The 26,930-nt window shown below is 43.2% G+C and overlaps 1 protein-coding gene across 1 annotated transcript; it reads left to right on the top strand.

Moving 5' to 3' along the window:
- The first annotated feature begins 1,360 nt into the window (after positions 1 to 1,360).
- On the top strand, positions 1,361 to 26,930 carry HABP4 (hyaluronan binding protein 4). Its single transcript, XM_066618601.1, has 8 exons — positions 1,361 to 1,799; positions 11,683 to 11,833; positions 12,644 to 12,802; positions 12,977 to 13,048; positions 18,403 to 18,486; positions 22,538 to 22,706; positions 24,960 to 25,142; positions 26,622 to 26,930. The coding sequence occupies exons 1-8, from the start codon at positions 1,484 to 1,486 to the stop codon at positions 26,676 to 26,678; spliced, it is 1,191 nt and encodes a 396-aa protein (XP_066474698.1). The 5' UTR covers positions 1,361 to 1,483; the 3' UTR covers positions 26,679 to 26,930.

The following is a 26,930-nucleotide window of genomic DNA, read 5'->3' as shown; positions in this document are numbered from 1 at the left end:
GTGTCCTCTCCAGTGCGCAAAGCCTGGGTAGAGTAGATATGGAGGATAGACTGTTACCCATGCAGCATATCCCCCCTCTCCACGTCGCTGAAATGGTCCAATGGAAAGGCAGAAGCCAATACGGTTGGTTCCAGCGACGTTGCAGGAGTTGCCAGAACGTGACTGTGTTCAGCCATGAACTGCCTCAGGGACTCCGGCTCCGGATTTTGTCTCGAGGTTGACTCCTGAAGCCTTTTCCATAACTGGATGTAGCCGCAAGGCAGCGGAGGTTTGGGATCAGAGTTTTCCTTCTCTCAGATGAGCTGCCTTCCCAGGCTAACGAGTCATAAAAAGTGTTGTACAGACTGCAGTGTGGCTGTTTCTGTTTTATTTACTGTTTCTATACCACTTTTCTGAGGTCACAGCTTTTACAAAAAACCCTCAAGAATAAGAACCAAACATATATTTATGTAAAACAATCTACATAATACCCCTGCTAATTGGGCAAAGAGGCCCCTTTTAAAGTGGTGTCCTCTTTACATTTAGCAGGGGGTAAGCAATTGTGAGCCCAATCCTATGCCTGTCTACTGAGAAGTAAGTCCCATTATAGACAATGGGGCTAATGGGGCTTACTCACAGGAAAGTGTGGATAGGATTGCAGCCTATCCCTCTTCGCCCCAGCATCTTTTCCAGTGGCTGCTGTGTCTTCTCCACCTCTTTGTAAGCTGTGGGGACAGGGAGCTATGTACTGATTTGTTTGCAGTGCAAACCACTTTGTGAACCACTTTTTGTTGAAAAGTATATAATAATAATTATAATAATAATATATTATTATGCTTTAAAGTATAAGTATAAATTATAGAGTAAAATTATGCTTTATATTATATATAGTTATGTATAATGCTGTATATAATATTAAAATACTTATATTATATATAATATTTATAGTTATATATAAAGTATATATAAAATTATACTTTGTATATATATTTATAATGTATTTTAATGATAACTTTTCTTGAGTGCAGGACTTCTCCCTTTTCTGCACCGAGTCCCTGTCAGCTGCTGAAGCACCAGCGCTCAGCCTCTAATCAAGCAGGCGGTCATCACAGGCGTGGCCAGGACTACTGCTCGCCCCACGCGTTGCAACAAACCTGCCTTTTTCAGAGCCAGAAAGGCGGCCACGTGACGCCACAAACGCCCACGTCATTGGCTGGCAGCGTGGGAAAGCGAGCCGAGCGGCGGGGACTCCGTGTGCTCATTGGTCGAGTAGCCCAGGACACCGATTGGCCGAGCGCGGCGAGCGTCGTCGAGGAGCATTATTGGGTGTGAGGTTCGGGGCGGGGCGCCGGATTGGCCCGGGGGCCGAGCTGGCGCGTCCATTGGCCAGCGCAGTCGGAGGGGCGGGAGCGGCCATGGCGTGGCTCCTGGGGCCGTGCTGAGCGGGCCGGGCTCCTTTCTGTCGCAGCCGCTGAGGGACGGGGCGCCGCGCCGCGATCGCAGGATGAAGGGCGCGCTGGCCAGCCCCGTGGCCGCCGCCCCAGCCATGCAGGAGAGCTTCGGCTGCGCCGTCGCCAACCGCTTCCACCAGCTCCTCGACGACGAGTCCGACCCCTTCGACATCCTCCGCGAGGCGGAGCGGCGCAAGCAGCAGAGCAAGAGACGCGAGGAGGCCGCCGCCAGCGCCGCCTCCGCGGGGAGGAAGCCTGGCCCCGGCGGGGCCGCCGCCGCCTCCGCTGCCGCCGCGGCCAAGAGGGAGTCCCAGAAGGAGCGCAAGGCCTCCCCGTTCCTGCCGCCGCTGGAGAGCCCCCCCGCGCCCGGTAGGTGGCCAGGAGGCAAGGCGCCGAGCGCTCGGGCCGCAGGAAGGCGAGCCACGCGCTTCCTCGAAGGAGCCCCTCGCCGCGCCCAGTCCGTGCGCCTCATTTCTGAGTAGCACCCTCGCAGTCGGGCCGAGCTCCTCGCAGCGCAGCCCAAGCGGGTCTCCTCCGGCGTAAGTCTACATCCCAGCCACACTTACCTGGGAGTAAGCCCCATTGACTCTGAGGGGACTTGCTTCTGAGGAGACAGGCGTAGGAGGGGGCTGGGAATCCGGCTTCCCCTCTCCTTGGCGCCTTTTTTGGTGTGCTTCCCCCCTCCGGCTCAGAGCATGAAAGGGGGAGCGAAGCTGGAGTGGGTCGGACGGCTCCTGTGAGGAAGCAGGCAGCACATGGCAGCGATGGGCGGGCGCTTGCTGCGGGGATGCTGCTGACCCGCCGCCGCCTGGGCCCTCCGCAGTCTGCCCTCTCTCTGCAGGGCTGGCGCTGGAGGAGGTGCAGCGCCTTGCTGCGGCCTTGTGGCTCCACTCCTGCGCGGGGCGGGCCGGCGTCGCCTGGGCGATTGTGGCGTCTTGCGAGGCGGCAGCAGCAGGTGCCGAAGCCGGCGGGGGCGCCTAAGATTAAGCGTGGCTGCAATTTGGAGCTGCGTCTCTTCCCCGCCTTCAGAGAGAGACAGCGAGTGCCTCTTCTGCGGCCTCGCCCATCCTCCCTTCCGCTTAACCACATCAGTGGAAAAGACACCTCTCCACCAGGCTGGCCGATGTGTGGGGTGGACTCACTGTGGTCCAAGCTGCTCTTTCACAGCCCAATCCTAACCACACTTTCCTGGGAGTAAGCCCCATTGACTCTAGGGACTTACTTCTGAGTAGACATGCATACGACTGGGCTGAACCTTTGTGGGGTTAGACTAAGCTTTGAATCAGGCCCTACATGGATACACCTAAGCTCTATGTAATAGAACAGGGGTGTACAAAGTTTTTGGCAGGAGGGTCACATCATCTCTCTGACACTGTGTTGGGGGCCCAGGGAAGAAAAGAATTAATTTAAATTTAAGATTTGAATAAATGTACATAAGTTTACATAAATGAATATATTAAAGATTATTTGAATGAATGAAGGTCTTGAAATAGCTTATAAAGGCCTTGCACAACACAAGGCCGACCTTTCCTTTGCTGCCGCTACTGCATCACATACCTGAAACAGCAAGCAGTGCAGGAAGCCCTCATCCCACAGCTCACATGAGAGGTCAAACAGTCGCCCTCACGCTGAGTGCAGTTGCATCTCAGTGAGGGCTCCAACAAATCTCCAGAGGGCCAGAGGCTCATTGGAGACTGGGGGCTCCCTGAGGGCTGCATTGAGAAGGGTGCATTTGGGCACCCCTGTAATAGAATAAGCACTCAAAAGCAGTGGGGGAGAAGGGTTGCCCTTTGAGGGCAGAGGTGGTTTTGTCAATTTGCCTTGAGCAACTCGTACAATAAGAGGGTGGCATGTTTTTAAAGTCAGACACTTAGGGCAGTGACTCCCGCAGTCTGTGCTGAAAGAGGTTGAAGGGCGCTGTGGTAGAGGATGCTTCCAACATACTGGTTTAACCTACCTGATATTTTCCAGTCAAGCAGTTTTGGTAGAGGTGTTTGAAAACTATCTTACTCAGAAGTAAGCCCGTTGTGTTCAGTAAAACTTAAGATGTAAACCTGTTTTACTCACCAGAAACAAACATCTCTAAGTATTGATTTTCTGTTCTCTGCAATACATGAACATAATCCTGAGCAAAGATGTGCCCACATTCTTTGATGTAACCTGTAAGAAATAGCGTTATTTCTCTGAGCATATGTGTCACCAGGACATGCATGTCTCACCCTGCTGAGTAACTCTCCTAAAGTGCCTAATTCATTTGCTGACATAGCTATTATGAAGGTGTGGCAGCACCAACTAATTCTGGTGTTGTCTTGCTTATACCCGACTCTTCCCTTCTAGAGTTTTTTAGTACGTGTAAAAGAATTTTTTATTATAAACACCAAGAAGGCTAACATAGTTTTGTATGTCATGTGCAACATTCATTATATGCAGTTGTTGCTACTGCTTCTTGCCCCATTGCTACAACATTCATTCCCTCATTGTTATTCCTTTTGCATTTGCATGAGTGCTTAGCTTGGTCCAACCTTCAGGTTGAGATCACGTACTGTATTTCTATTGAAAGATATCTCTGCTACCACTTGATCTGTTCTTTGTTGTTCAAGTCTTGAGACATCTGAGATACAAGCAGTAGTCTACTAGCTGCTTCCATGCTTAAGATTTTCTTGGTTTCTCCCCCTCCACAAGGTAGTATAGCCCTGCTCAGAATGCTAACTGTGCAGTTAGACTATTAGTCTCCAAAGTTTTATGTCAACTCATGGTTTTATGTGAACCATGAAATCAGTTTTTTTGTGTATATGTATTAATGAAAATGCATAGAACACCAGAAGCACAAGCAGTTCTAGCCCTTTCCTTTGTATATTGTTGCTCTTGAGCTCCAAGTTGGAACCTTCTAGCAAAGCCATGACAGCACAAACTTTTTAGAGTTGCAGGAAAACGTGTAGCTTTGCACACTTTCATGGTGGCCTGCTAAGTGGTGGTATTCTTACATGCCACTGCAATTTTCCAGAAATGAAACCTGCAGGGAAGCAGGAGATGAATACATGTTGACAGTTGCCAAACTATTATGTTCTCCTTTAATGAAGGAAGATGGACAACTGCGTCTTCTTGTTGACTTGTTTGTCCTGTACCCAGAACTGTTTATGGATATTTGCTAAAAATGCCTTAGCATTGTGCCACTCTCCCAGTAATTCAGTGGTTGTGATAGGTAAAAGGACTTGTGACTGAGTTTATATTAGTGATCCTTTTCTTCATAAAACATGCATCTGGTCTGTTTGATATCTCTGCCATACCTACAGTGCTTCTTTTGAGGCTGAACCAGTATTCTGAGCTTTGTGCTATGACAAAATAGTTAATGAGCCAGGAGTAATTACTCCTTTGAGTCCACAGTCCTATGCTCTTCCTGCATTCAGGAAATGTGGATAGGGAAGAGTGGAACCACACCCACTGGCCAATCTGGGTTGTGGGAAAACCACAGACCTTATTAACTGCAAGAGAGAAGCTGCCATTGGCATCAAAGGAAGCTTTCCTCCTGGTTTCATGCTAGTTTCAGTAGCATGATTTTCACTGAGGCTACTGTGAGAGGGCTGCTGTTCCAAACAAACCCAGTTCTGTTTAATCTGAACAAAATTAAGCATCCAATGACACATTTCATGTACCGTGTATTCTGTCTTGGAGAATTGACCATGACAAGTCCATGTAGTTAAACATGGAATTGGCTTTTTCTTTTAATTTGGAAAAAATTAACAACCATTCATCTCATATTTTGTTTTTGTGTTTCCGGTATCCCATGGAAAGGGCAATTAGTCATAGCAGGGTTTAGAATTCATCATAGCAAGCATGAATTCACTTGTCTTGGGACCACATGTTAAATATTCACACAGTGTATCTCAGGAAAATGTTCAGACACTTTGTAGTGTCAAATTTGTTATGATATAATTCACACATGTTGTATATGGTGTACGCAGAAGCAATAATTTGTCCCAATTAATTAGTTCATGAATCAGACCAAGTACTCAGTGTTGCTCACCGACATCTATACACTACTGACATTGTTGACTAAGGGATTTTCAGGCATTCACTAACATGTGGGTTGGGCTGGTTACACATATCTCTTCAATTGCTTCCTTAGATGTTCAAGTGTTACAGGTTTTCTACAATGAAGTATGCATGAATTCGAGCTCATTAAAATGTGTGTACATTTTTTGAGACACCCTGTGTGTATGTGTATTACTTTGAAGTAATTTTGTTTAGGAAACCACACATATTCGAGTAAAGAGTTTAATTTTTTTTCTGTTTTTGTTCACAAATACCCCACATTCAAACCTGCTGCTCAAATCCCCTGCTTGTGCAGTGAGCTTTCAGGAAAAAAAAAACACCAGTGCTTGCACTTCAGATGATTCAGAACATTCTTTTTCCAGCGCATGTTATCTCTGTGAAGAAGAAATTGCTACATAAATCTCTTGAAGGCTTCTTAGCTGCTTCTTAGATTCTTTGTGATTTTTCAGTGGTTGGTTTAGTATCCTCAGACATGCTTAGCCTTCTGTCAACTTACCTTCATTGAGATGAAGTTTTCCAAACAGATTTTGGGTGTGACACTTTTCAGGTGAACCTCTCAGCATTCGTGTCTTTTTCATTTGTACTCCTTCAGATTACCCTCACCTGCACTTTAGTAGCCTTGGAAGAAATTTATGCCACTTGCTTTACTTTTAGAAGAATAAAAACCATGATGACTTTATCTTCATAGCAGAAAAATGTGTTTTCCTCCCTGTTGGTGCTGCAGCACTTTATTTACATGCTTGGATATTCAAAAGTTGGATTTTAGGATCTGTTGCCTTGTGTTTGTAAGGTTCTTCTTGAAAAAGCCTCACGAAAAGGAGAGTTGAAATACTTTAGCCTTATGGGCAGATTAAAACTACTGATAACTCAGTGAATAAAGATTTGTTTAGTTGAAGTCTCTAAGCTAGGGTTTCTCAAACTGCGTTTCAACCTGTTGGTGGGTCAGGAAGCTGAAACTGACAGAGAAAGAAAATGCATGGAGCCCTATGGAAAGTGCAGCCGAGCCACACTGTGCATTTACTCATTAGAAGGGAAACGGCTTTGGCCCATTCCAAAGGGCAGCCTAAGAGGAATCCAACACTATCAGAATGGTCCCAAGCAGATGAACACAGCCTTCCAAAAATACTTGAGAAGGAAGTCCCTCCCTCCAAGCTGTATGGTCAAGTTTACTTGCAAGTAAGCAAACATGCCTTGGCTCATGTTGAAAGTCGCGCAAAGGGGAATGCAAGGATGTCAGAATAGTACCAATACAATGAAAGTGGAACTCAGCAAATGCTCCAGAAGGCAGCCGGCCGCACACACACACAGTAAGGAAGGGGGGGAATAAAAGCCTTGAGCTGGTAAGGTGAATTTTTTTCTTTTTTAGACTTGTAAAGCTAGGTGGGTCCTGATAGTGTATCATTTTAAACAGTGGGGTCTGGTGCTAATAGGTTTGGGAACCACTGTTTTATTGGAAAGGGTTGTTTTTGCCTTATTTCCTCTTCTCATCACTAGGGTTTTAATGCTGTTTAGAAGGAAGCTTTGAATCTCAGCCCAAACAAAAAAACATGTTGGATTTAAAACTGGTTTCATCCCAAATTACACTGAACTGGTTTAAATATAAGAAATTGAATTGGGCACAGGGTATGGCTGAAAATCTTACTGTTTTTTGGGAGGTGGGATTTGAGGTTATTGCAGGCAGGCTACAGAGAATTTGCTTGGTGGAAAAGGGCTGGCTTCCCCATCTCATCTCCCCTTATTTATTTGTTTTACTTTAATTATTTATAATTACTCATTTTAATTTGCTTGATATTGGCACTTCCGGTGGATCCCAGATAGATTGTCTTTCTGCAAAGCGAGTCCCAGTGTTAAAAGTTTGAGAACCACCGTTCTAAGCCTCTGTTGGCAACATCCAATTACTATTTAATAAGATGAAGGTGGTAACTTTGGTTGAATGCTGGGCACTTGAGCATCCTTAAATTAGGTGTTTGTCATCCAGTGGATTCACTAAGTTTAGGAAAGGTTTTGTGACCTGGAAAAAGGGTTTGTATCATGGCTGCTGCTGCTGGTGATTTCTCCTGGTTCAGAAATTGGGTTTAATATTGTGAAAGCAACATAGCAGCTGTTTAACTGAATGCTTGTGTTTTATTTGTATGGCCCTAACTTTTTTGAATGAGTTGCTAATTATTGTAAATTGGTGTTAAAGTTGAAACAGTTTGGAAGAAGAGGGGAAAGTGACAAAGGCAATCCCAAGGTCATGTTGGCAGAATCACCTTGTTGAGCATGCTTGTGTTGTACATTGAATACAACATGGTAACAAATTGAAGTCTCCATCTTGTAGATGCTGCTTTATCCACAACTTTTATCTAGGCAGTTTTTCTTGGTTTTTTTCTGTCTTCTCTGCTGTATGTAGATGATGACGTAGAACAGTTTAGGGCTGGAACAACTGTTCTTGTAATCGGGTGCCGAAAACTGCATATTCTGATAAGATTCCCCTTCTGTAGGGTTGTAGATATCAGTTATGTATTTGATTTTCATATGTATGTAGTTAGTGGGATGGTGGCATGGGGGCAGACTTTCTCAGTAGTGGCACCAGAATTATGGAACTCCCTGTCGGGGGAATTAAGATCTACCCCCTCCCTCATGGCATTTTGGCAAGGGCTTAAAACATTTTTGTTTTGCTTTTGGGTTGCCTGCCTCCTGTGCCTCTATAGCAGTCCTTGAGTTATTTTTACCTTCTTCCACATGGTGTTCCAACATTGTATTTCCTTTTTCTTTTGTTGTATTGTATTTTCTGCTTTTTAACTCCACTGTATATTGGAATTTTTTTAATCTATAAATTATAAGAAGCCTTGGGCATCTGCTTTCAGGAGAGGCGGGATAGAAATATTTTAAATAAATAAATATGTGGAGCCATCATGAAGAATGAATGTTTCTGCTATGGAATGACAGCAGTATAAAATTTGCAGCTTTTAAAACTGGCATTTTAGGGGAGACAGCATAGTAAAATAAGACAAAGCGTCTCACAATATGCAGTTAGCATCATCATTAAAATAATGAGAAACACAAAATTTTATCAAGTAAATAATTTTAGTTGTGGGTCCTTTTTGTAAAAGTGGACACAAAATGCCACTTACATGTTAGAATATAGTGTGCAATTATATTATGTGTGTGTTTATGTCCAGGAGTCTTACGATGCTGCTGGAAGGAAAAGTAAGAATCTGTAATGACGGAGAGCTGTTTGGGTGATAATGCTTCTATTCAAATCAGTTGTATTTAGATTTTTATTGGGATCATAACCATGCTTTCAGTTCCTCCTTTTCATTTTTATATGATCAGTGTGTCTTAACATCCATTTTGCTATTGAACACTTGGATAAAGTGGGTTCTTAATCCAATAAAAATCTAAATAAAATTGATATTTATTTACAGTATGTTTACTTATTCTTACTCCCTGATGGGAATATTAGAAATGTAAACTGACTACAACAGGTCTTGCAGGATATTTGGATATTGTTAGCGTAAAAGCCCTATTGGTTAGCGTAAAAACCAAATGTTTAATTCTCTCAAATTATGCTGTAGATATACCATAGTCTTTTGAGACTGAAGGTTGCCAATACAATATAATATGCTGTAGATGAGCCCTTGATTCCAGAAAATGTGGGTGTTGCCAGCTGGACTGGACTGCAGATAACCTTTGAAAGGAACCTTTTGAACAATGTGCAGCTCTTGTTGTGGTCAAGTGTTCTCAGGCTGCCTTTGTCAGAATTATTTGACATCACTTCTCTTTTCACTTTTCCTGAAGCTTTTCCTCCCCAGTCTGGAGATCTGCCCTGAAGATTCCAAGGTGCATGTGGAAAAGAGGCAGGTTGCAATTGTATAGGTCTCCAACATCCTTTGTAAAGTAATTTTTCCATTTTATGTTCCAAGTTCACTGGAAAAGAATGGGTTGGTCTGATATCTCACTGTGCTTCCAGTTGGCTTATGACTTGACTTCTTTTTTTAAACAATAATTGAGAACTGGTTGAGTGACAATGCTTTTATGTTTGATGCATGATTAATAAAGAATCATATTCACAACAACAAGCAATGTTCAGAGCATGGATTTGACAGTCCTCAAATTACTCAATAAAAGTGCTTTCCTATTTAATCATTTCCTGTCTAATCGCTTTTGCAACTTTAATTGGAGCTAGTGCATCTTGATTGTAAGCTGTTCTGCAAGCTTGCCTCACCACTTTGCCAATGTTTTTGTGATAGATCAAGATGTACATGTTCTTTCAGTGTTGCTTCTGTCTGCAAAGCGTGAGAATTGTTTCATGTAGCCTTTGAGGTATATGTTCTGTACAACTTGGCTTTTAACTGTCAGCAGTTGTGAGAGTTGCACTTTAACCAGGTCTCCGATATTGAATATTGTTTATGTTTAATGGTTCTTCTAAGACATTGCACAGATGAACATATTTAGCAAAAACTGGGGCCCCTTGAATAGTTAGATTTTACTTAACTTTTTTACAGAGTACTTGTTTCACTTGTACTGAATTTCTAGCAAAATGTTTGACTGGGCTTTACATGATAGTTTGGCTTTGGTGCTATTCTGCTGTTAGAACAACTTGAAAACAAGTTTACTGTTTTCAGTAGCATGAAGTCAGATCTCTATCTGGATATCTGAAATAGTAACAATCAATAATGGCTTCTGAAATGAAACAGAAAAGTCATGGGGAAGCAAATACACCTTTTGGTGCATAGAGTTATCTGGCTCTCAACAGTTTGTTCATTTATTTCCTTTTTTGTCCATCTGTAAGCAATTATATCATAAAGCACTGTTTTGTGATATGTGCAATCTCTTCTGTGTATTTTGAATTTTAAGAGATAGTAGGCTAGATTTAACAACTCTGCATTATGTGAAGCTTTAGTTTTTGCAGGGAGGCAAAAATTGCTCTCCTGTGAATATTGATGTAGTGTTCAGTCTGTAGGTGTAACCTCTTATCCCACAGTTTTAAATCATTTTGGTGATATTATTTAGCTTGGAAGCTTATACCATCAGCTAGAGAACATGTGAGTGGAAATGCTAATATTGGATGCTAATACACTGTTTATTAAAATGTTGTGATTTCAATACTTAATATCCATAAATTGATTGGAAAACTCAGAAATGGCATCTGCATTCTTACGTTAGGTCCGAAAAGATTTGAAGCAAGAAGTTGGTACACAAGGAAAAATCTCTTGTTGCCATGCCTTCTGTTAAATTTCAGCTTGTTGCTTTTGATTTGGCTGAAGTACTTCTTGCATCTGCATTTTCAATGCACATGCTCACATGGTCTTCTGGGATGGCAGCAGACATGACTGCCCAGTGCATCCCTGTCCCCCAAATGAGGAGGACATCTCGGCCCGAGGGTGGAACAGTTGGATGCAGTCCAGATGGGGACCACATTTCCAACACGCACAGTGATCGAGAGTTTGGCTTCTGCTAGTGTACACGATTCAAGCAGCACAAACTGACACAAATGCACTTTACATCTGGCCCATTTTTTTTAAATTATCAGAGAGCAAGATTATATTCTTATATGGTATGCATGTCTAGTTTACTAGCCAGAAAATGAGAATTGCACTATTGATCTTGGTCACAGTGAACTTTAGTGGTTATCAGTTAACCAGATCTTAAAAGTTCCTAATGAATATATTATGTTGTCACCATGTTCTTATTCGTCTTATATATTTCATTCTTATTCACCCAGTTCTGATGGAGTTCTGCAGATTGGTTCTGTCTGAAATAACACGTTAGTTTTATAGGTATTTCAGTAGTAGCCAACTTGCCAAGCTTTACTAGGAGTGTGAGATTGTATCCAACGTTATAAGTCCAAAAAAGGCACATCCATTAAAAATCCAGATCGCCATTTAGGTCTATAGTTCAAATACATTGCCAGCTACACAAATGAATTGTTGAGGCAATTGATAAAATGTAGTAGTCTTATGAGAAATCATTGTGGAGTCACAATCTGAGGTTAGCTCTCAATAAGCTTGGGTATAAGCTACAGTCAGAAATGACTGTACAATTGATTTTGGAATTAATGTCATAATGAGAGGAGAGAGCTGGTTAAAAGTTACGAATTGCATACATAAGTGGATAAATGGAGGATAATGGCAAACAGTATTTTATGATTGCTATAATTTGCTTGATTTTTTGTGTGCTCTGAATTGAAAAAGTACATGTTGTGTCCTTACAGGCCAGAAGCGAGCTCCAAAAAGGGGAGAACAGCAGGGATGGAATGATACCAGAGGTACAGAAGTAAAGCAGGATAAAGCTGATTGGAAACCTTCTTTCAGGGAATATCGTCCTCATGAAGTAGATCGGCAAGCTGAATTTGCACTAGAAAGGTATGCAAGGCAATACAAGGTGGCCTTCAAAGGCATTTCAGAACAACTTCTCTACTCTTGTCAATTTGTTCAACTGCAGCAAATTCCTCTCTTAGGTGATCAATGAAACAGTGATTTTGGCTAACAATTTCCTGGATTATGTATCTCCTGTTGACTAGTTGCCATTGTTTTCATGTGTCAGATTTGGGATTCTATGGATTGCTAATTGGAGCAGGAGATTTTCTTAACATAAACATGTCTTTGGTGTGTCTATAGAAAAGGTGTGGAATGTGGAATCCCATTTCTCAGGTAAGAAAATCAATATTTGGGTGCTGAATCTGATATTGTATGGTTTTTGAACCTTAGTTGTAAATATGTCTTGTGGTGACTGGTTATAATGGTGGTTAGGTTGGCACAGCAACTCTTAAGGGTTGGGCTGTATGGAAAGTAGAGATAGACATCAGTTCTGTGCTTATGTTTTGTGTGTGGCTTTTAAAGTGGTGTTATTATGGTGTCAAGGACTGTGAGTGGGTATTCAGCCACAATATTATATAGGCACATCTAGTAGGTGTAAAGTTAACCTCAAGGGCTTAACAAGCCCTGAATGATCTATTCCTCATGAAATTGAAACCTTATCTCCAGTATTTAAGTATGGCACAAAGGAACTAGGTAACAGCATTTGCCATCCTATCATATTTGGTGCAAATTTGTTGAGAAATAAAGGAGTTAAATAAAAGTGGATAAGTTGTCTTGTGTATAGAGTTTGAATACATTGTTGTGGCATTGCCTGTTAATATATGCTTTTTGTACCCTTTTTTTCTTACCTTGCAGACCAATAGACCGATTTGATCGGGAAAGGCCAGTGAGAGGTCGTGGGGGAGGAAGAGGTGGAATGCGAGGCAGAGGCAGAGGTGGAATGAATAGGACTTTCAATGGCTTTGATCAGCGCGGGAAAAGGGAATTTGACAGACAGAGTGGGAGTGACAAAACGTAAGTGATTGGTGTGCACTGTTATCTAGCATCCTGATAGTAATAGTTTGCAGATGATAGTGAGTCTTTGTGGTGGGAACTAGAAAGACCTATACAATATACATTTGTGTAGCTGCTTTTATAGAAATCCCTAAGACAAGGGAACTAAAAGAATACTGCTGTTTCTGTTTCTAGTGGAATCCGAGCAGAAGATAAAAGGGGTGGAAATGGAGCTCGCAACTGGGGAGCTGCTAAAGATGATCTGAGGTAAAATAATGTTTTAATAGTTGTCCCAGACTATAATCTTTGCCAGTACACTTTCCAAGTGATGCATATGTTACTTTGTTGGTTATGAATGAAGCTCTTCAATTTAGAGATTTGTAGCTCATAGGTATCAGAGACTGCATCTGACAAATCTTGTTAGAAATCTATTCACAGATGATGCAAATCACTTGCTCAGCTCTTCTCCCATGCCACATTTTTGGAAAGTAGTGTAAACTGAAGGTCGTGTCATGTTGCATGTTGACAATGTCAGAGTCATAGTCACGACTGCAAGTTCCATCTATACTGTACTCAGTGTGTATATAGCTATGTAGAAGACTTTGAAGGCTAGGACTCTGCCAGAGAACGTGAGAAGGAAAGAATATCCCTGAGAATGTGCAGAAAACCTTTTCATAACTGAGTAACTACAACACGTTGTCATGCATCTGAAATTAAGAGCAGTTTGTATGTTTCAAAATTCCTCTTGACACCAACAGAAGTAAATCCTATGAAAGGCTTAGAGTTGTTGTATTTGTTAAACATCATTGCCTGATTAATAGAGACCATCTTCTTTAAAAACAAACTTGTCTGAGATCTAGGCAGTATATATGTGGGAACAGGCTACAGTGGTTTAATATTGAGGGGGAAAGCACTCTTTCTGTGCTCATTTAATTTCACATTCTGTCATTCAGCCTGATACTGCTTTGTAAAAATCTGTGCAGTTTTTTATCTGATTGCACCAATTTTTAGTTATATATTGTTATTATTTATTATTATACTTTATTTTTACCCCACCTTTCTCCCTGAAGGGACTCAAGGCAGCTTACAAAACAAGGTTAGAACATTAAAAACATAGTTTAAAACAGATGAAAAATAACATGTTGTAAAAACAGTAGTCAGATAAAAACTAGTCAGATAAGAGCATAGTGCAGCAAATTAAAAAAGGATCAGGCCTGTAAACAGATGTTAAATATTAAGAGATGTTAAAAAGTCCAGGAACTCAGAAGGCTTGTCTAAACAGAAGGGTCTTCAGGCCTCACTGAAAAGTTTCAAGAGAGGGAGCAGTTCTTAAGTCAAGGGGAAGGGAATTCCATAGTGTTGGTGCCACTACTGAGAAGGCCCTATTTCTTGCCGCCACTCCACGTACCTCCCTAGGCTGCGGCACTTGTAAAAAGGCCTTCTCTAATGACCTAAGAGGACGGGCCGGATTGTACGGGAGTAGGCGGTCTCTGAGATACCCTAGCCCAGAGCAGTATAGGGCTTTAAAGGTCAAAACCAGCACCTTGAATTGGGCCCTGAAATGAATGGGTGATCAGTGCAGCCTCTGGAGAAGCGGACTGACAGAGTCAAACCGCCCACCTCCAGTAACTACACGGGCAGCCGCATTCTGCACTAGTTGCAATTTCCAAACCGCCTTCAAGGGCAGCCCCACATAGAGCGCGTTACAATAATCTAGCCTTGATGTCACGGTGGCATGGATCACCGTGGCCAGGTCTGCATGATCCAAGTACGGCCGCAGCTGGTGCACCAGCCGAAGCTGATCAAAGGCCCCCCTAGCCACAGCCGCCACCTGGGAATCCAGGAGCAGCTGTGAGTCCAGGTGGACCCCCAAGCTGCGAACCTGCTCCTTCAGGGGGAGTGCAGCCCCATTCAGCGCAAGCCGATAGTCCAGCACCTGCATCGAGGATTTCTGAACCAGTAGAGTCTCTATCTGGATTTAATTTCAGCTTGTTAGCCCCCATCCAGATCATCACTGCCTCCAGACAGCGTTCCAGGACCTCAGCTGCCACCCTGGAGTCTAGAGGAAAGGAGAGAGAGAGAGCTGGGTGTCATCAGCATATTGATGACACCCCACTCCAAATCCCCGGATGACCTCTCCCAGCGGTTTCAAGTAGATGATAAATAGCATGGGGGACAGAATTGAACCCTGTGGCACCCCGCACCTCAAGGGCCAGGGTGTTGAAGAGACATCACCCAGTACCACCATCTGGGACCGATCCTCCAGGTAGGAGCGGAACCACCGCAAAGCAGTGCTTCCAACTCCCAACTCAGCCAATTGACCCAGAAGTATACCATGGTCGATGGTATCAAAAGCCGCTGAGAGGTCCAGCAGGACCAACAGGAACGCACTCCCCCTGTCCAGTCTCCTGCATTGGTCATCCACCAAGGCGACCAAGGCTGTTTCTGTCCCAAAGCCTGGCCTGAAACCAGATTGAAAAGAATCCAGATAATCCGCTTCATCCAAGACCCTCTTGCGTTGAGACGCCACCACCCGCTCAATTACCTTGCCCAGAAACGGGATGTTGGGGACTGACCGGTAGTTATCCAACACAGTGGAATCCAGGGAGGGCTTCTTCAGGAGAGGGCGAACCACTGCCCGTTCCAAAGCGAGTGGTAACTTCCCCTCCATCAAGGAAGAGTTGACCACCCTCCCTGTCTACTCAGCCAGTCCACCCGGGCAGCTCTTATCAGCCAAGCTGGGCAAGGGTCAAGCAGGCAGGCAGATGACCTCACACTCCAAAGGAGTCTGTCCACATTTTCAGGCTGTACAAGCTGAAAAGAATCCCACAACACCGGACAAGCAGTTGCCAAGGGGACATTGTCATTGCCAGTGTGGCATCCAAGTTGTGACAAATACGATCAATTTTATCTGCGAAATGTTGTGCAAACATGTCACAGCGGCTGACTTTGTGTTCCTCCTGATCTACTGGAGGGGCCTGATGGAGGAGGCCCCGTACCACACGGAACAGCTCTGCCGGATGGTTCTCAGCAGATGCAATGGTAGCAGAGAAGAAAGATCTCTTTGCTGCTACCACCGCCACAGAGTAGGCTCTGTAATGAGCTCTACTCCGTGTCGGATCGGATTCATCACAAGTTTTCTGCCACCGTTGCTCTAGACGACTGCCCTGCCGCTTCATCATTTGCAGCTCCTCAGTGAACCAAGGAACCGCTTCGAGTCTGCAACGTGGCAGAGGTCGCTCCGGAGCAATCTCATCCACTGCCCTGGGGAATGGGAACTGCCCTGGTCAGTTCCCCATTCCAGAGGTCAACCAGGGCCTCAGATGAGACGCCAGTCTTGGCAGTGGGAAAATCCCCCAGAGCCCTCAGGAAACCTTCAGGATCCATTAGCCTCTGGGGGTGGACCGTAGAATGTGGTCCCCCGCCTCTGCGAAGGTGAGAAGCCGCAACAAGCCTAAATCTTACCAGGAAGTGATCTGTCCATGAGAACGGAGTAATCTTAATCTCCTCTACATCCAGATCACTACCCCCGTGCCCAGCTGTAAACACCAGGTCCAACATGTGTCCTGCAGTATGTGTCGGGGCCAAGATCTTCTGGGATAGGCCCATGGTTGTCATGGCAGCCTTGAAATCCTGAGCTGCCCCTGCTGCAGATGCCTCGGCACTAATAGGCGGGGGACTCCAATGCTACCCCCGAGATCACCCCGGTCAGCTCAGGCAGGGAGACTGTTGGGGAGCAGGGTGGGCGGTACACCAACAGAATCCCAATCCTGTCCGGCCCTCTCAACACAACATGCAGGCACTCAAACCCAGCAAACTGCTGCACCGGGCACCTGGTAAGGGAGATGGACTCACGATAGACCATTGCAACTCCCCCTCCCCATCCCTGCAATCTTGGCTGTTGCAACACCTGGAAACCTGGTGGACAAAGTTTGGAGAGATTAACTCCTCCTGCCATGTCCAACCAGGTCTCCGTAATGCATACCAGGTCAGCTTTCTCATCTAGGATTAAATCCCGGATGATGCAGGTTTTGTTATTCACTGACCTGGCATTCAAAAACAGCAGCTTCAGATCCAGGGACTCACTGCCAAGACCACCAGGCATCCGAGAATTGGGGGAAGGACCAGAAGGAGAGATAATCTGCCTATGATGAACTCTCCTTCTTCTGTAATGGCCTGTCCAGCCCCCACGCCCATATCTCCCCTGGCCTGTCACTCTCTTGATAGTGGCACCCCTCCCTTCCCCTGAGCTCCCTCCTAAGAAAAAACACATGTGGCGAGACCCACCTTCTGAGACTGGCCTATACAGACAGAGACAACCAGCAGGGCTGCTTATAAAAGGATAAAAGCGAGGCAGGCCTAGCACTGGATGTCTCACAGGCCACTCCTCTGCTGGAAAGAGACTTTGCTGCCCTAAGGCTTTCTGCTACTCCTCTCTCCCCTGCTGCTAGAAGGGGAGGAATGATCCCACTGCTGTTTCAGTCCACCAAACAGGAAGGGAACTTTGATCTTCTGGGCACGATCCCCATGCTAAGAGCCACGGGCCAAGAGCCCTTTGGCTCTTGCCCTTAGGCTCGTGCTTCAGGCAAGCCATAGGCTTTAGCAGGTACCTGCAGAGAGAAGGAGCCAATTGTCAGTCTAGAGTCCAGACACAGGTGTTCCCAATAACAAGCTCCTTTCCACCCTCCTGGCAGCTGACCCTTTGCTCACTGAGCCTAGATATAGTGCTCTTTATCTGGGAATATTACTATTGGAGCATGTTCTCTACTGTATTCTATATTCACAAATACAGTTGCAGTTTACCAGAATTCTCTCTTCATCCACTGGCATGGATTGGATGGAGGAAGGGGCACCATCTGGATGTTTCATTGGGTGGCAAAACAGCTTGTGCCAGCCAGACTGTTTCTGCTCAGGTGGCGCAGCAGAGAGATGCTTTTGATTTTATTTACAACCCACCTTTCCTAAAGTTAAGATGACTTCTGCAAAAAAAACACAATAGAATTAAAATGAGTTGTTCTAGTAAACTATGGAGCTCTTTTAAACCATTTCTGCCCAGTGTTGCTTATATACAACAGGGATCAAATGTGTACACCTGTGGGCTGGGCAAAAGTGGGTTAAATTCTAAAATGTTTCTAAAGATAGCCTGACTGTAGTGATATCACCTTGAATTTTTTCCAGTTAAGGGACATTGCCTTTTTGTGTGCTTCATGCATTATTTAGCTACTTCATTTCCATTGAATTTGGAGGATATGCAGGATATATGGCATGCCAGTCCTGCTGCGAGATAAATCCTATCCATAATGATACTGGAGGGGCATTGCTTAGTGACCGCAGGCAGCTGTGTGCCACAGAGAGAGCATAGAGGGCAAAGTAGGTGGATTTCTTTCTAATGAGTGTTTTATTTAATCTGAGCAAGTTAAGGCATTGTGCCACTTTTTTCATTAAGTTCATTATTAGGTGTGCTGCTTTGTTGCAAATATCTATATTCTTTGAGTTTCACTTAGAGAGAAAGGTATGTTTCAGATGCACCAGATGGCTCCCCAAAAAGTGGCAGAACAGTTTGGTTTTCTACAACTGTCCTTTCCATCAGATTGACTAGGTGTGCATTACTGTTTCTACAGTGAATTGGAACAGGCTGCTCCTATGGAAGAGTCTGCAGAAACAGAAGAGCATCCAGGAGTACCTGAAGGAGAATCTACCACTAAGTATGAGCTGGTTTTGAATGTTTTGTTCTTTAGGTCACTGCTGGAAACACTGACCTGGTGGGAAACTTTATTATGCCAAGCAGGTTGGAATTGTCTTAACATGAACACAGAATGAATACTGCTGTGTAGCAGCCACAAGCTTTTGAGAGTGCTTCACCCATTCTTGATTACCAGCCTGTTCTCAAAGGAACTTTTAATTGCAGAAGCACAAGCTGTGACTTTTGCACATTCATATGATGATCTTTTTCAGGCTTGCCTAACTTGTGACCTGCCCAATCTTTTCATAGCCCACCACCCAAATATTGCCAAGCATCTGGCAGGTTACAGCTCCCTGATTTGCTGTCCTGGGCAGATGGCAACACCACAACCCAATTTATTAAACTCTAATGGATCACTATAAATGGTTGACTTAGTGGATCGCAAGTTAGACAGACCCTGTACTTGAAACCCTTTTTAAAGCTTTTCTCCCTCCCCTTTTACTGGCCTTTACCCACAATCGGGGGTTCTTAGGATGCTCTCATATACTCCACGCACAGTGATGCAAGGATCATTGCGTGCTGCAGCGTTACTATGTAAGCACCTTATTGCCTGGCTACATTGGGCAAATGGAGAGCCCTGGAAAAATGGTCATGTTCCAGTGTTGGAAATCAGCTGTGATCATCCTGTGCTGCTGGAACCCAGCTGTCCCCCCGGGAGCTGTGAAAACTTCAGCAGTGGCTGATAGGACTTCAAGTTACACAGTATAAAATGTGAATTTAGAAAATTTGACTCACTAGGAACTCCTATGGGTTGATTCTTTGTAATAATTATTGCAGGCCCTTCCATGAGATGCCTGACAGTACTGGTACTTTGTTTGCATAATTCCTCTTTAAGCTGAATATTGTTCTCTTGCAGCTGATATCAGAATCTGAAGTGACTGTGCTTAACTGCATATCAAAAGAGCTTTCTCATAAACATTGATGGGAACATTGTGCCTCTCTTCCAGTGGGCAAAAATGTATTTTGCCAATCTTGCTGATTGCCATTCCTCAGTTAAAACTAACTGATTCATAACTTGCCTTTTACTAGGTTTTACATGATAGTTTAGGTCAGGGGTCTCCAAACCCTGGCCCACAGGTCACATCTGTCCCTCCAGAGGATTTGATCCAGCCCTCGGAGCTAAAAATAGCTCAAAAGGTGCACTTCCAGGTCTCCCAGCATGTTTATATCTCATTCAGCTGCTAGAGGTGCTGTCTGTCATTTCAGCACCTCTAGTGGGTGAATGAGAAATATACATGCTGGGAGACATGGAATATAAAGTTTATATCTGTGTTAAACTTATACAGAGCACAAACTGAGACCAAAAAAAGTTTGATTTGCTTTGTAGATTGCTTGATGTATTTTCAAAATCCATTCCCTTGTCTTCCTGTGAAACTCAGTTTTTGTCTCTGCTCTCCTCCTCCTTCCACCACCACCCACTTATTGTATTCAATCAAACTCCTAACACATTGGTTCTCCTTGTATTTTCCGGCCCTTGGCACCATGTCGAATATATGATGTGGCCCTTGTGCTAAAAAGTTTGGAGATCCCTGGTTTAGGTTAACAAGAAGTTTCGAACTACTTGCTTCTGAATGATTGGAATAGAACAGGGGTGTCAAATGTAAGGCCTGGGGGCCTAATGCAGCCCGCGGACACTTTTTATCCGTCTCTCAGCTACTGAGCAGTGCTCAGATGTTACTGCTGAAAGAGCAGCCCACATGAAAATTGTGCTCTCCTATCTCTTGAAATATGATCAAGATTTGTGTAATTCCTCTTCTGTCATTTGAAGCTAATGATCTCCTAAGTGAGAAAAGGTTCTTATTTTTGGTTGTGATCTTTTTAACGACATCACTTCTGCCTGATGACATCTCTTCCGGCCCTCAGCAGGTATCATGAATGCTATTTGGCTCTCTGTATGAAATGATTTTGACACCCCTGGACCAGAACTTGGAATCAGCCATATGTAAAACTTTGAATGGTGCATACTTAAGTGTGTGTGACATTCCTCACCACCTCCTGTATGAGGACAGTGTACAAGGCAACAAGTTCTGTGCAGTGTGTGTAATAGACACCTGTAGAAGAGATATTTTTGGCTTGCAATGTTGTGAAACACTTAAATGATGCTTAAGTAGGCTTGTTTGGAATTTAGGACATCATGCAAGGTATATGTTTGACAAACCCAAACTATCCACTTTTAGGTAGTGGACAGGCTAAGTACAGCCAGTTGTCAACCAGTTTAAATTTGTTCTTTGGTTTAAGTACCTCCCCAGTCTACTTAATTTGTCTTTCTCTCCAGAGCAGTCATAGCCAGCAGTGAAATTCCATAGCACATTTATAACATTTGAATTTTGCTTGCCATCATGTGTTGACAGAATAACCCAATTTAGATGTAATATGAAATTATGGGATCCAAGTAAAATGGGAAATGGTGGCTTGTTCCAGCCTCACCTGCAATCATTAGCTGTTGTCCTCATGCACAGAGGAGGAAGGGGAGAGCAGAAAGACTTGCATTGCATCTGAACAGGGCTGTTGTGTGAAGGTTGGAGGTGACTCCATGGAGAGCCACTTTTTCGAGATTGTAGAGTTGTAACGGTGCATAGGAAGGGTCTGCTAATTCTTCACATTTCTTATTGCCATGTGCATTTCTGCTAGCCTTCACCCACACTGTTCTATCTTGGGAATTCAGTTTTGTATTTCCTTCATTTCTCTCCCTCATGTGCCCACCTTCCCTCCATCGCAGATAGCTCAGTTTTGTCCCCATATTAATAGCCTGCTTACAGTTTTCCTGTTAATAGTGTGCTGTTGGATTTAAATGACTCATTGAGAAGTAATAGAGTTCCACATTTTGCTTGTTTGAAATTGCCCTTAATATATTTTTTCTAAATTAAAGTATGAAATGCGTACAAGTCAAATGTTTACAGAATGAGTGTCAGATTCATTTATTCTCCTTGAAGCCTTAAAAGAATTTCACCTTGGGTAACAGGCAAAGATTAATGGGATGTGTTAAAAAGACTTCTGTAGTTGAGTTATGCTAACACATGACCTTGGTACTTCTAACCTTGGAGAAAGCATCTGGGGTTAATACAAAGTGGCTGTTGTTCTTAGGGCAGTTTACTGCTGACTCGTGTTATTGTTCTTCCAATCCTTTAGAATAGACTAGTAACTAGGGTATGCTAAATAAACTACTATTTGATAACAAAAGAGTTTGTCCTTTAAGTCAAGCTTGACAAGAGTGCTCTCCCAGTTACCTTAATTCTGTTGTTTATTTAACAGTGGTGGTGATGCAGCAGCTGTGCATGTTTGTGTGTAGGAAGGGGGACAGGATATAACAAGTTCTTATATATTTTCTGCAAAGATGTATGATTATAATGGGAATGCATCTTGCTTGTAAATAACCGATTATTTGCAGGGAGTTGGAACAGGTTTTGATTCGGGTGACAAACATCTGACAATAGGGTATAGTGGGCAGGGACATTAACAAAAAGGTTTGTGGGCTGGCAAAACCCTTGGATGCTTTCAAGTCAGGGATATGTCTGTCATGTGCGTTACATGTAGCGAATGTACTAGGGAGATTTTGATCATACATTCTAGACTTGCATTGCTGCTTAGCTATGGCAAAAAAATCAAGTATTAAAGTCAGAAAACATGTCTGTGAAACATCTGCTATTGTTGCAGTACTGGAAAAGTGTGGCACACATTATGAATCTTCATCATAAAGGATAACAGTGGCATCCTATAGGTGTTTAATGTAAGCCATTAGCCTGGGAACCTGCCTTCTGTCACAATCCTTGAAAATGTGAGGTTAGCAATAAGCATTAACTGTCCAATCAGAATTTAAATATCTAAATGTCATGGTTTATGTCCAAAGCCTTTGTTTTCCTTAGTTTATAAACTCTATCACAGATTGTAAAAGGTATAGTTGGTATAGTGCTTCGTACTTAAAGTTTAAGTAGCCTTCTGCCAGAAAGTTGTACCCTTCCTTTCCTAGCATTTCACAGGCTAATGGTTTTTACTTTACAACTATAAACCTTTAGAGTTGCTGAAGGAGAGCCAGTGGAAGAAGTAGTTCAAGAGATGACGTTGGATGAGTGGAAAAATCTCCAGGAACAAAATCGACCAAAGCCTGAATTCAACATCCGGAAGCCTGAAACCACTGTTCCTTCCAAAGCAGTGGTGATTCACAAGTCAAAATATAGAGATGATGTAAGCATTAACTTAGACTCTAGAGGGTTCTTCCTTTTAGCCCTGTGTTTAAAAACAGAACATTCTGACTTTATTCTCTTGAGATTTATATTTATTGAGGATATTCTGAATAACTTGAAATACACAATTAGAACTTCTAATTTGTCCCAGCAACAGCTCGTTTCTATATTTTGAGCCACATAGTGACCCATTTCCATTTGCTCTTCCTAACTGAATTGTAATGACCAAACAGAAACAACTTTGCTTCTATTTTGGTTTGTGTCTACTGCATATTAGTAGTTCAGTTGTTGCATTATATAGTCTCTAGTTAAGCATCTCGTATCCACATAGAAAAAAACCTATTAGTGGATATGTGTTTTGGGGTGAGGGAAAGAAGGATCATGGTGTTAGGCTGTCTCCCTGACCTCTAAGGAAGTTCTGCAAAGGACTCTGAATATACATCTGCTCATGTATAGACCTTGTGTGAACATAGATCCGGCCTCTTGCCAAGTCTCTAATTATGCAGATGGGAGCCTCTGTGTGTAGATAGTTGTATGTGCATAGATATCTATGCATATACTTTCAGCTGAATACGTTGAGGTTGGAGGTATGGGCAGTGGTTGTGAACATGTGAACAGCCTTCTAGTTTGTTTTATTTTCCTAGTACGTTATGATGGGTTCACAGCCTGGCATTGAGATCTCTCTGTAGATTATCTCTGTGTTCACCACAGTTCTTCATAATGTCTTTTGGAGAATAATTTTAAAACAAAACTGGAGTTTTCTAAACATCCTGATCTGTCTGATATCTTTGTGTGCTTGGAATTTTAGACAAACCATAGAAGTTACAATATTGTTGGCACAGTTACTAGTTTTCAGCTGCTACACCCGGCTTTTGGGGGGCCTCTTGCATTATTTCCAGTCCATTGAGATCAGTGGATATGCCCAAATTGTCTTCCTTCATACACTGTTGTGAGATCAAGAAGTGTTTGTGTGTGTGTGTGGGGGGGGGGGGGGCTTTCTTTGTGGTTGTCCCTTCTCTTTGGAACTCCATGTCCAGATAGGTTACCTGGCAACCTCTCCCAAATGAAGACATTCTTATACCTCTTTTTCTGGATATTAATCAACTCTTGTATTTACTGAACTTTCTAAGTATTTCATTTTAATATTGCTTTAGTAATGTTGTGTACATCATGTTGAATTTAGTCCTGCGGAAAAGAGACTATTTTAATGAATTTGTTGCTTAAGTAGTTAAATAGAAACCTTATCATTGTGTATAGTGCTTCTGACGTAAAATAAAGTTTTCACTTCACTGAGATAGCAACCGTGGGAATTGGATGAGAGGAGGTGGAGGCGACATAACAAATTTGTCAAAAGCACCAGAAGTCCTCCCACTTTGAAATTGTGAGTTCAGGTTTCTAAGAACCAAGCAGCTTTTCTACAAACCACATAAATTTGGTTTGCACTTGACTGCTATTGAGAAATTGACATGCTTTGACACACCAACAGCTCTCCATATGTATAATATTTTAAAGATATTAAATCAAGCCATCTACTGTTCAGCATGACATCTGGACAGATTTCATGGGCATAATTCCTGTTTTGCAAAAGAGATGGTCCATAAAACTTCAAAGCGAACACCTGTTGCCGCAGTTCATCTCTGTAACTTGGATATGATTCATTGATAAACTTGTACAATATGATTAGAAGGTGTTTAGTTGATGCCAACAGTGTAGCACACTTTAGAGAACTTCATCACTAGTACCAAGTGAACTAAGAGTGCCGTCATGTTCACCTGCACTCATAATGTCTTACTTGTACTTTGATCTTCCTCATGAGTCCTTGTACTAAATTTGTTCACCAGCTGAAGTTTAGTGGGTGGTGACCCAGGATAGTGGCCTCACAGTTATAGAACTTGCTTTTAGGGAGATCTGTTCCACTTTCCTGTTGCTGTTGTTTTGATGCTTGACTAAGGTAAGCTTCCTTCAGAGTTTTGGGTACTGGGAATTGTTTGTTTGAGGGGCTGCTTGCTTAGATTTTGGTTATTTGTTTAGTTTTCATTGGTTGTACTACCTTGCGTTTTATGACAGATTGGTTTTTAAAGTAGGGTAAACATTTTAATCAAAATAAATTAAAAGCTGTTGCAATTTTCTTAGCAAGTGACGACTGTCTCATTTCCTGTTTCTTTCCCACAGCATCTAGGAAGCCTTTGGTGCTCCTTTGGTTTAGCAAAACATTCAGATTATGAACTTTTAAAGTAGATAAATTCTATTCCAGGTCCTGAAGGAGGATTTTGAAGATGATTATCACTGTTTCCGAAAAGCAGCGAATGACATTACTTCTCAGCTGGACATTAACTTTGGGAATCTGCCTCGTCCCGGCCGTGGAGCCAGAGGAGCGCGAGGGGGCCGTGGAAATATCCGGAGAGTTGAGGATTCAGGGCCAAGGCCTGAAGTGATGGTAATGGTGTTCAGAGTATTATGTCAAGTCCACTCTGCTTCCTGGATCCAGCAAGTGCAACTGAGGGCCCTTTTTATGATCAGAGAAGGATAAATTAAAGTACATATTGTATAGTCAAACTTGCAGACTTTTTTCTGAAAAGATGAAAACGGAATAGAGCTGAGGTTGACTGGTCAGCTGTCTGGACCAAATAAACCAGCACTTTCCAAAGTGTGGATTGCAACCCACTGGCAAGCATAGTGGGTCACAATCTGGGCCCTCCTACCTGCTCTTGTCCTTGTTTGTCCTGGGGTAGTGGGGCTATTCTAAGCAATGAAACCCCATTGCTCCTTGGATCCTCCAGAGGCCTCTCCGGGCCCAGCAACCCACTCTGTGAGCCTCAGAAGTTTCATAGAAGCCACTTCACTTTTTGGAATCCACTTATGGTTTTCTTCTGAAAATGAGAAGTGGCTTACGAAGGCTTCTGCGGCCTGCAGAGGAGGTTATTAGGCTGGGAGAGGCCTCCATCATCACCAGGAGCATAGTGACCCACTGCAGAGGTGGGCTGTGGCACTGCAAACATTGGGAACGGCTGCTCTGAGCCACATGCTGAGGACAATGTTCAGAGTGTTCAGGCGCCTGCTAGTGACTCATATGGTCTAGCATCAGAAAGGATTGTGTACTAGTAATAAGAATGGGTGAGAAGTAAGGCAGTTTGCAACTTCTGTCCCTGTTTCTACTTCTGGAATACTTGCATCACCTGAAGGTAGGCTGAGATGGATGGGTGGGGGAGGGTGTTGGGTGTAGAGGACAAACAGTGTGCTGGAGGTGAGGAAAAGGCACCAAGGTTGTAAGGAAAGAACAACTACCCTCATGCATAGTAACTGAGCATTTTTTTAAACGTTCTTTTTTTGTCTCTTGAGTCCCTTTGGGAGAAGGAACCTCTCTTCATTTTGTTGCATAATACACTTTACCACTCCAAGAAGTTCATACAAATATTTATATACTGCTTTTCAACAAAAACGTTCAGAGTGGTTCACATAGCAAAAAATGAATAAACGCTTCCCTGTTCGGCATCTTTTTACACTGGGACACCTTTCAGAAGAAATACCAGCAAACACTCTCCTAGAAGAAAACTAGAATGAATTCAGGATAGGCAGAGAGATTGCCTGACCAAGGGTCTCCCAGAGAACCTTCGTGACTGAATGGGGTTGTGCTCAGCCCAGTGCACAGCATTACAGTCATTAATGTTGAACCTTTAGCAGTATTCATGAATCTTTAAAATTTGAAAGGAATTGTTTATGTTCAGTCAAACAGGTCAAGTGGATGAAATTGTTCATAGTTAAAATGGTGACTGGTATTTCCCAGTACAGGTTTATAGGAAATCCTTAAAGACTACTGGCTTGGGTGTAGCACCAACTTGGAACCAGAGATAAAACTTAACATTAAGATGGCCTAATCTATAACCCAGTTAAGAAAAACATGTGTTTTTCCTCCTAGATGCACATCAATGCTCCAAATCCCGATGATCCTGAGGATTTTCCTGCTCTAGCTTGAAATAACTGAATTGAATGACACCTCAAACTGAAGATAGCAGTTCTACGTTGGTGTGGAAGAGAATCATCCAAGTCTACAGAGAGAAATGACTTTTGTGTGTGAATTTTTCACTTCTATTGGGTTAAGGGCCTAGACAATACCTAGTGGGCCAGGAGATGAGGTCCAACACCACTGTCTTGGGATTAGCTGTGTGAAGGCTTATGGTATCATACACATGGGATTTCAAATAAAGGTTCAAGATGATGGTGTCAA

This window comes from Tiliqua scincoides, chromosome 2 (genome assembly GCF_035046505.1).
Source record: "Tiliqua scincoides isolate rTilSci1 chromosome 2, rTilSci1.hap2, whole genome shotgun sequence".
Lineage (NCBI taxonomy): Eukaryota > Metazoa > Chordata > Lepidosauria > Squamata > Scincidae > Tiliqua > Tiliqua scincoides.
Note: the sequence above shows the minus strand (reverse complement) of the source record. Positions and strands in the feature narration are given on the sequence as shown.

What these genes read in the sequence shown, in the direction of transcription:
- HABP4 (XM_066618601.1), top strand. Translation starts at nt 1,484, where the DNA reads ATGAAGGGCGCGCTGGCCAGCCCCGTGGCCGCCGCCCCAGCCATGCAG. An exon ending in CAGAGTGGGAGTGACAAAAC is followed by an intron (nt 12,803 to 12,976) that starts GTAAGTGATTGG and finishes TTCTGTTTCTAG; the next exon opens with TGGAATCCGAGCAGAAGATA. An exon ending in GGCCAAGGCCTGAAGTGATG is followed by an intron (nt 25,143 to 26,621) that starts GTAATGGTGTTC and finishes TTTTCCTCCTAG; the next exon opens with ATGCACATCAATGCTCCAAA.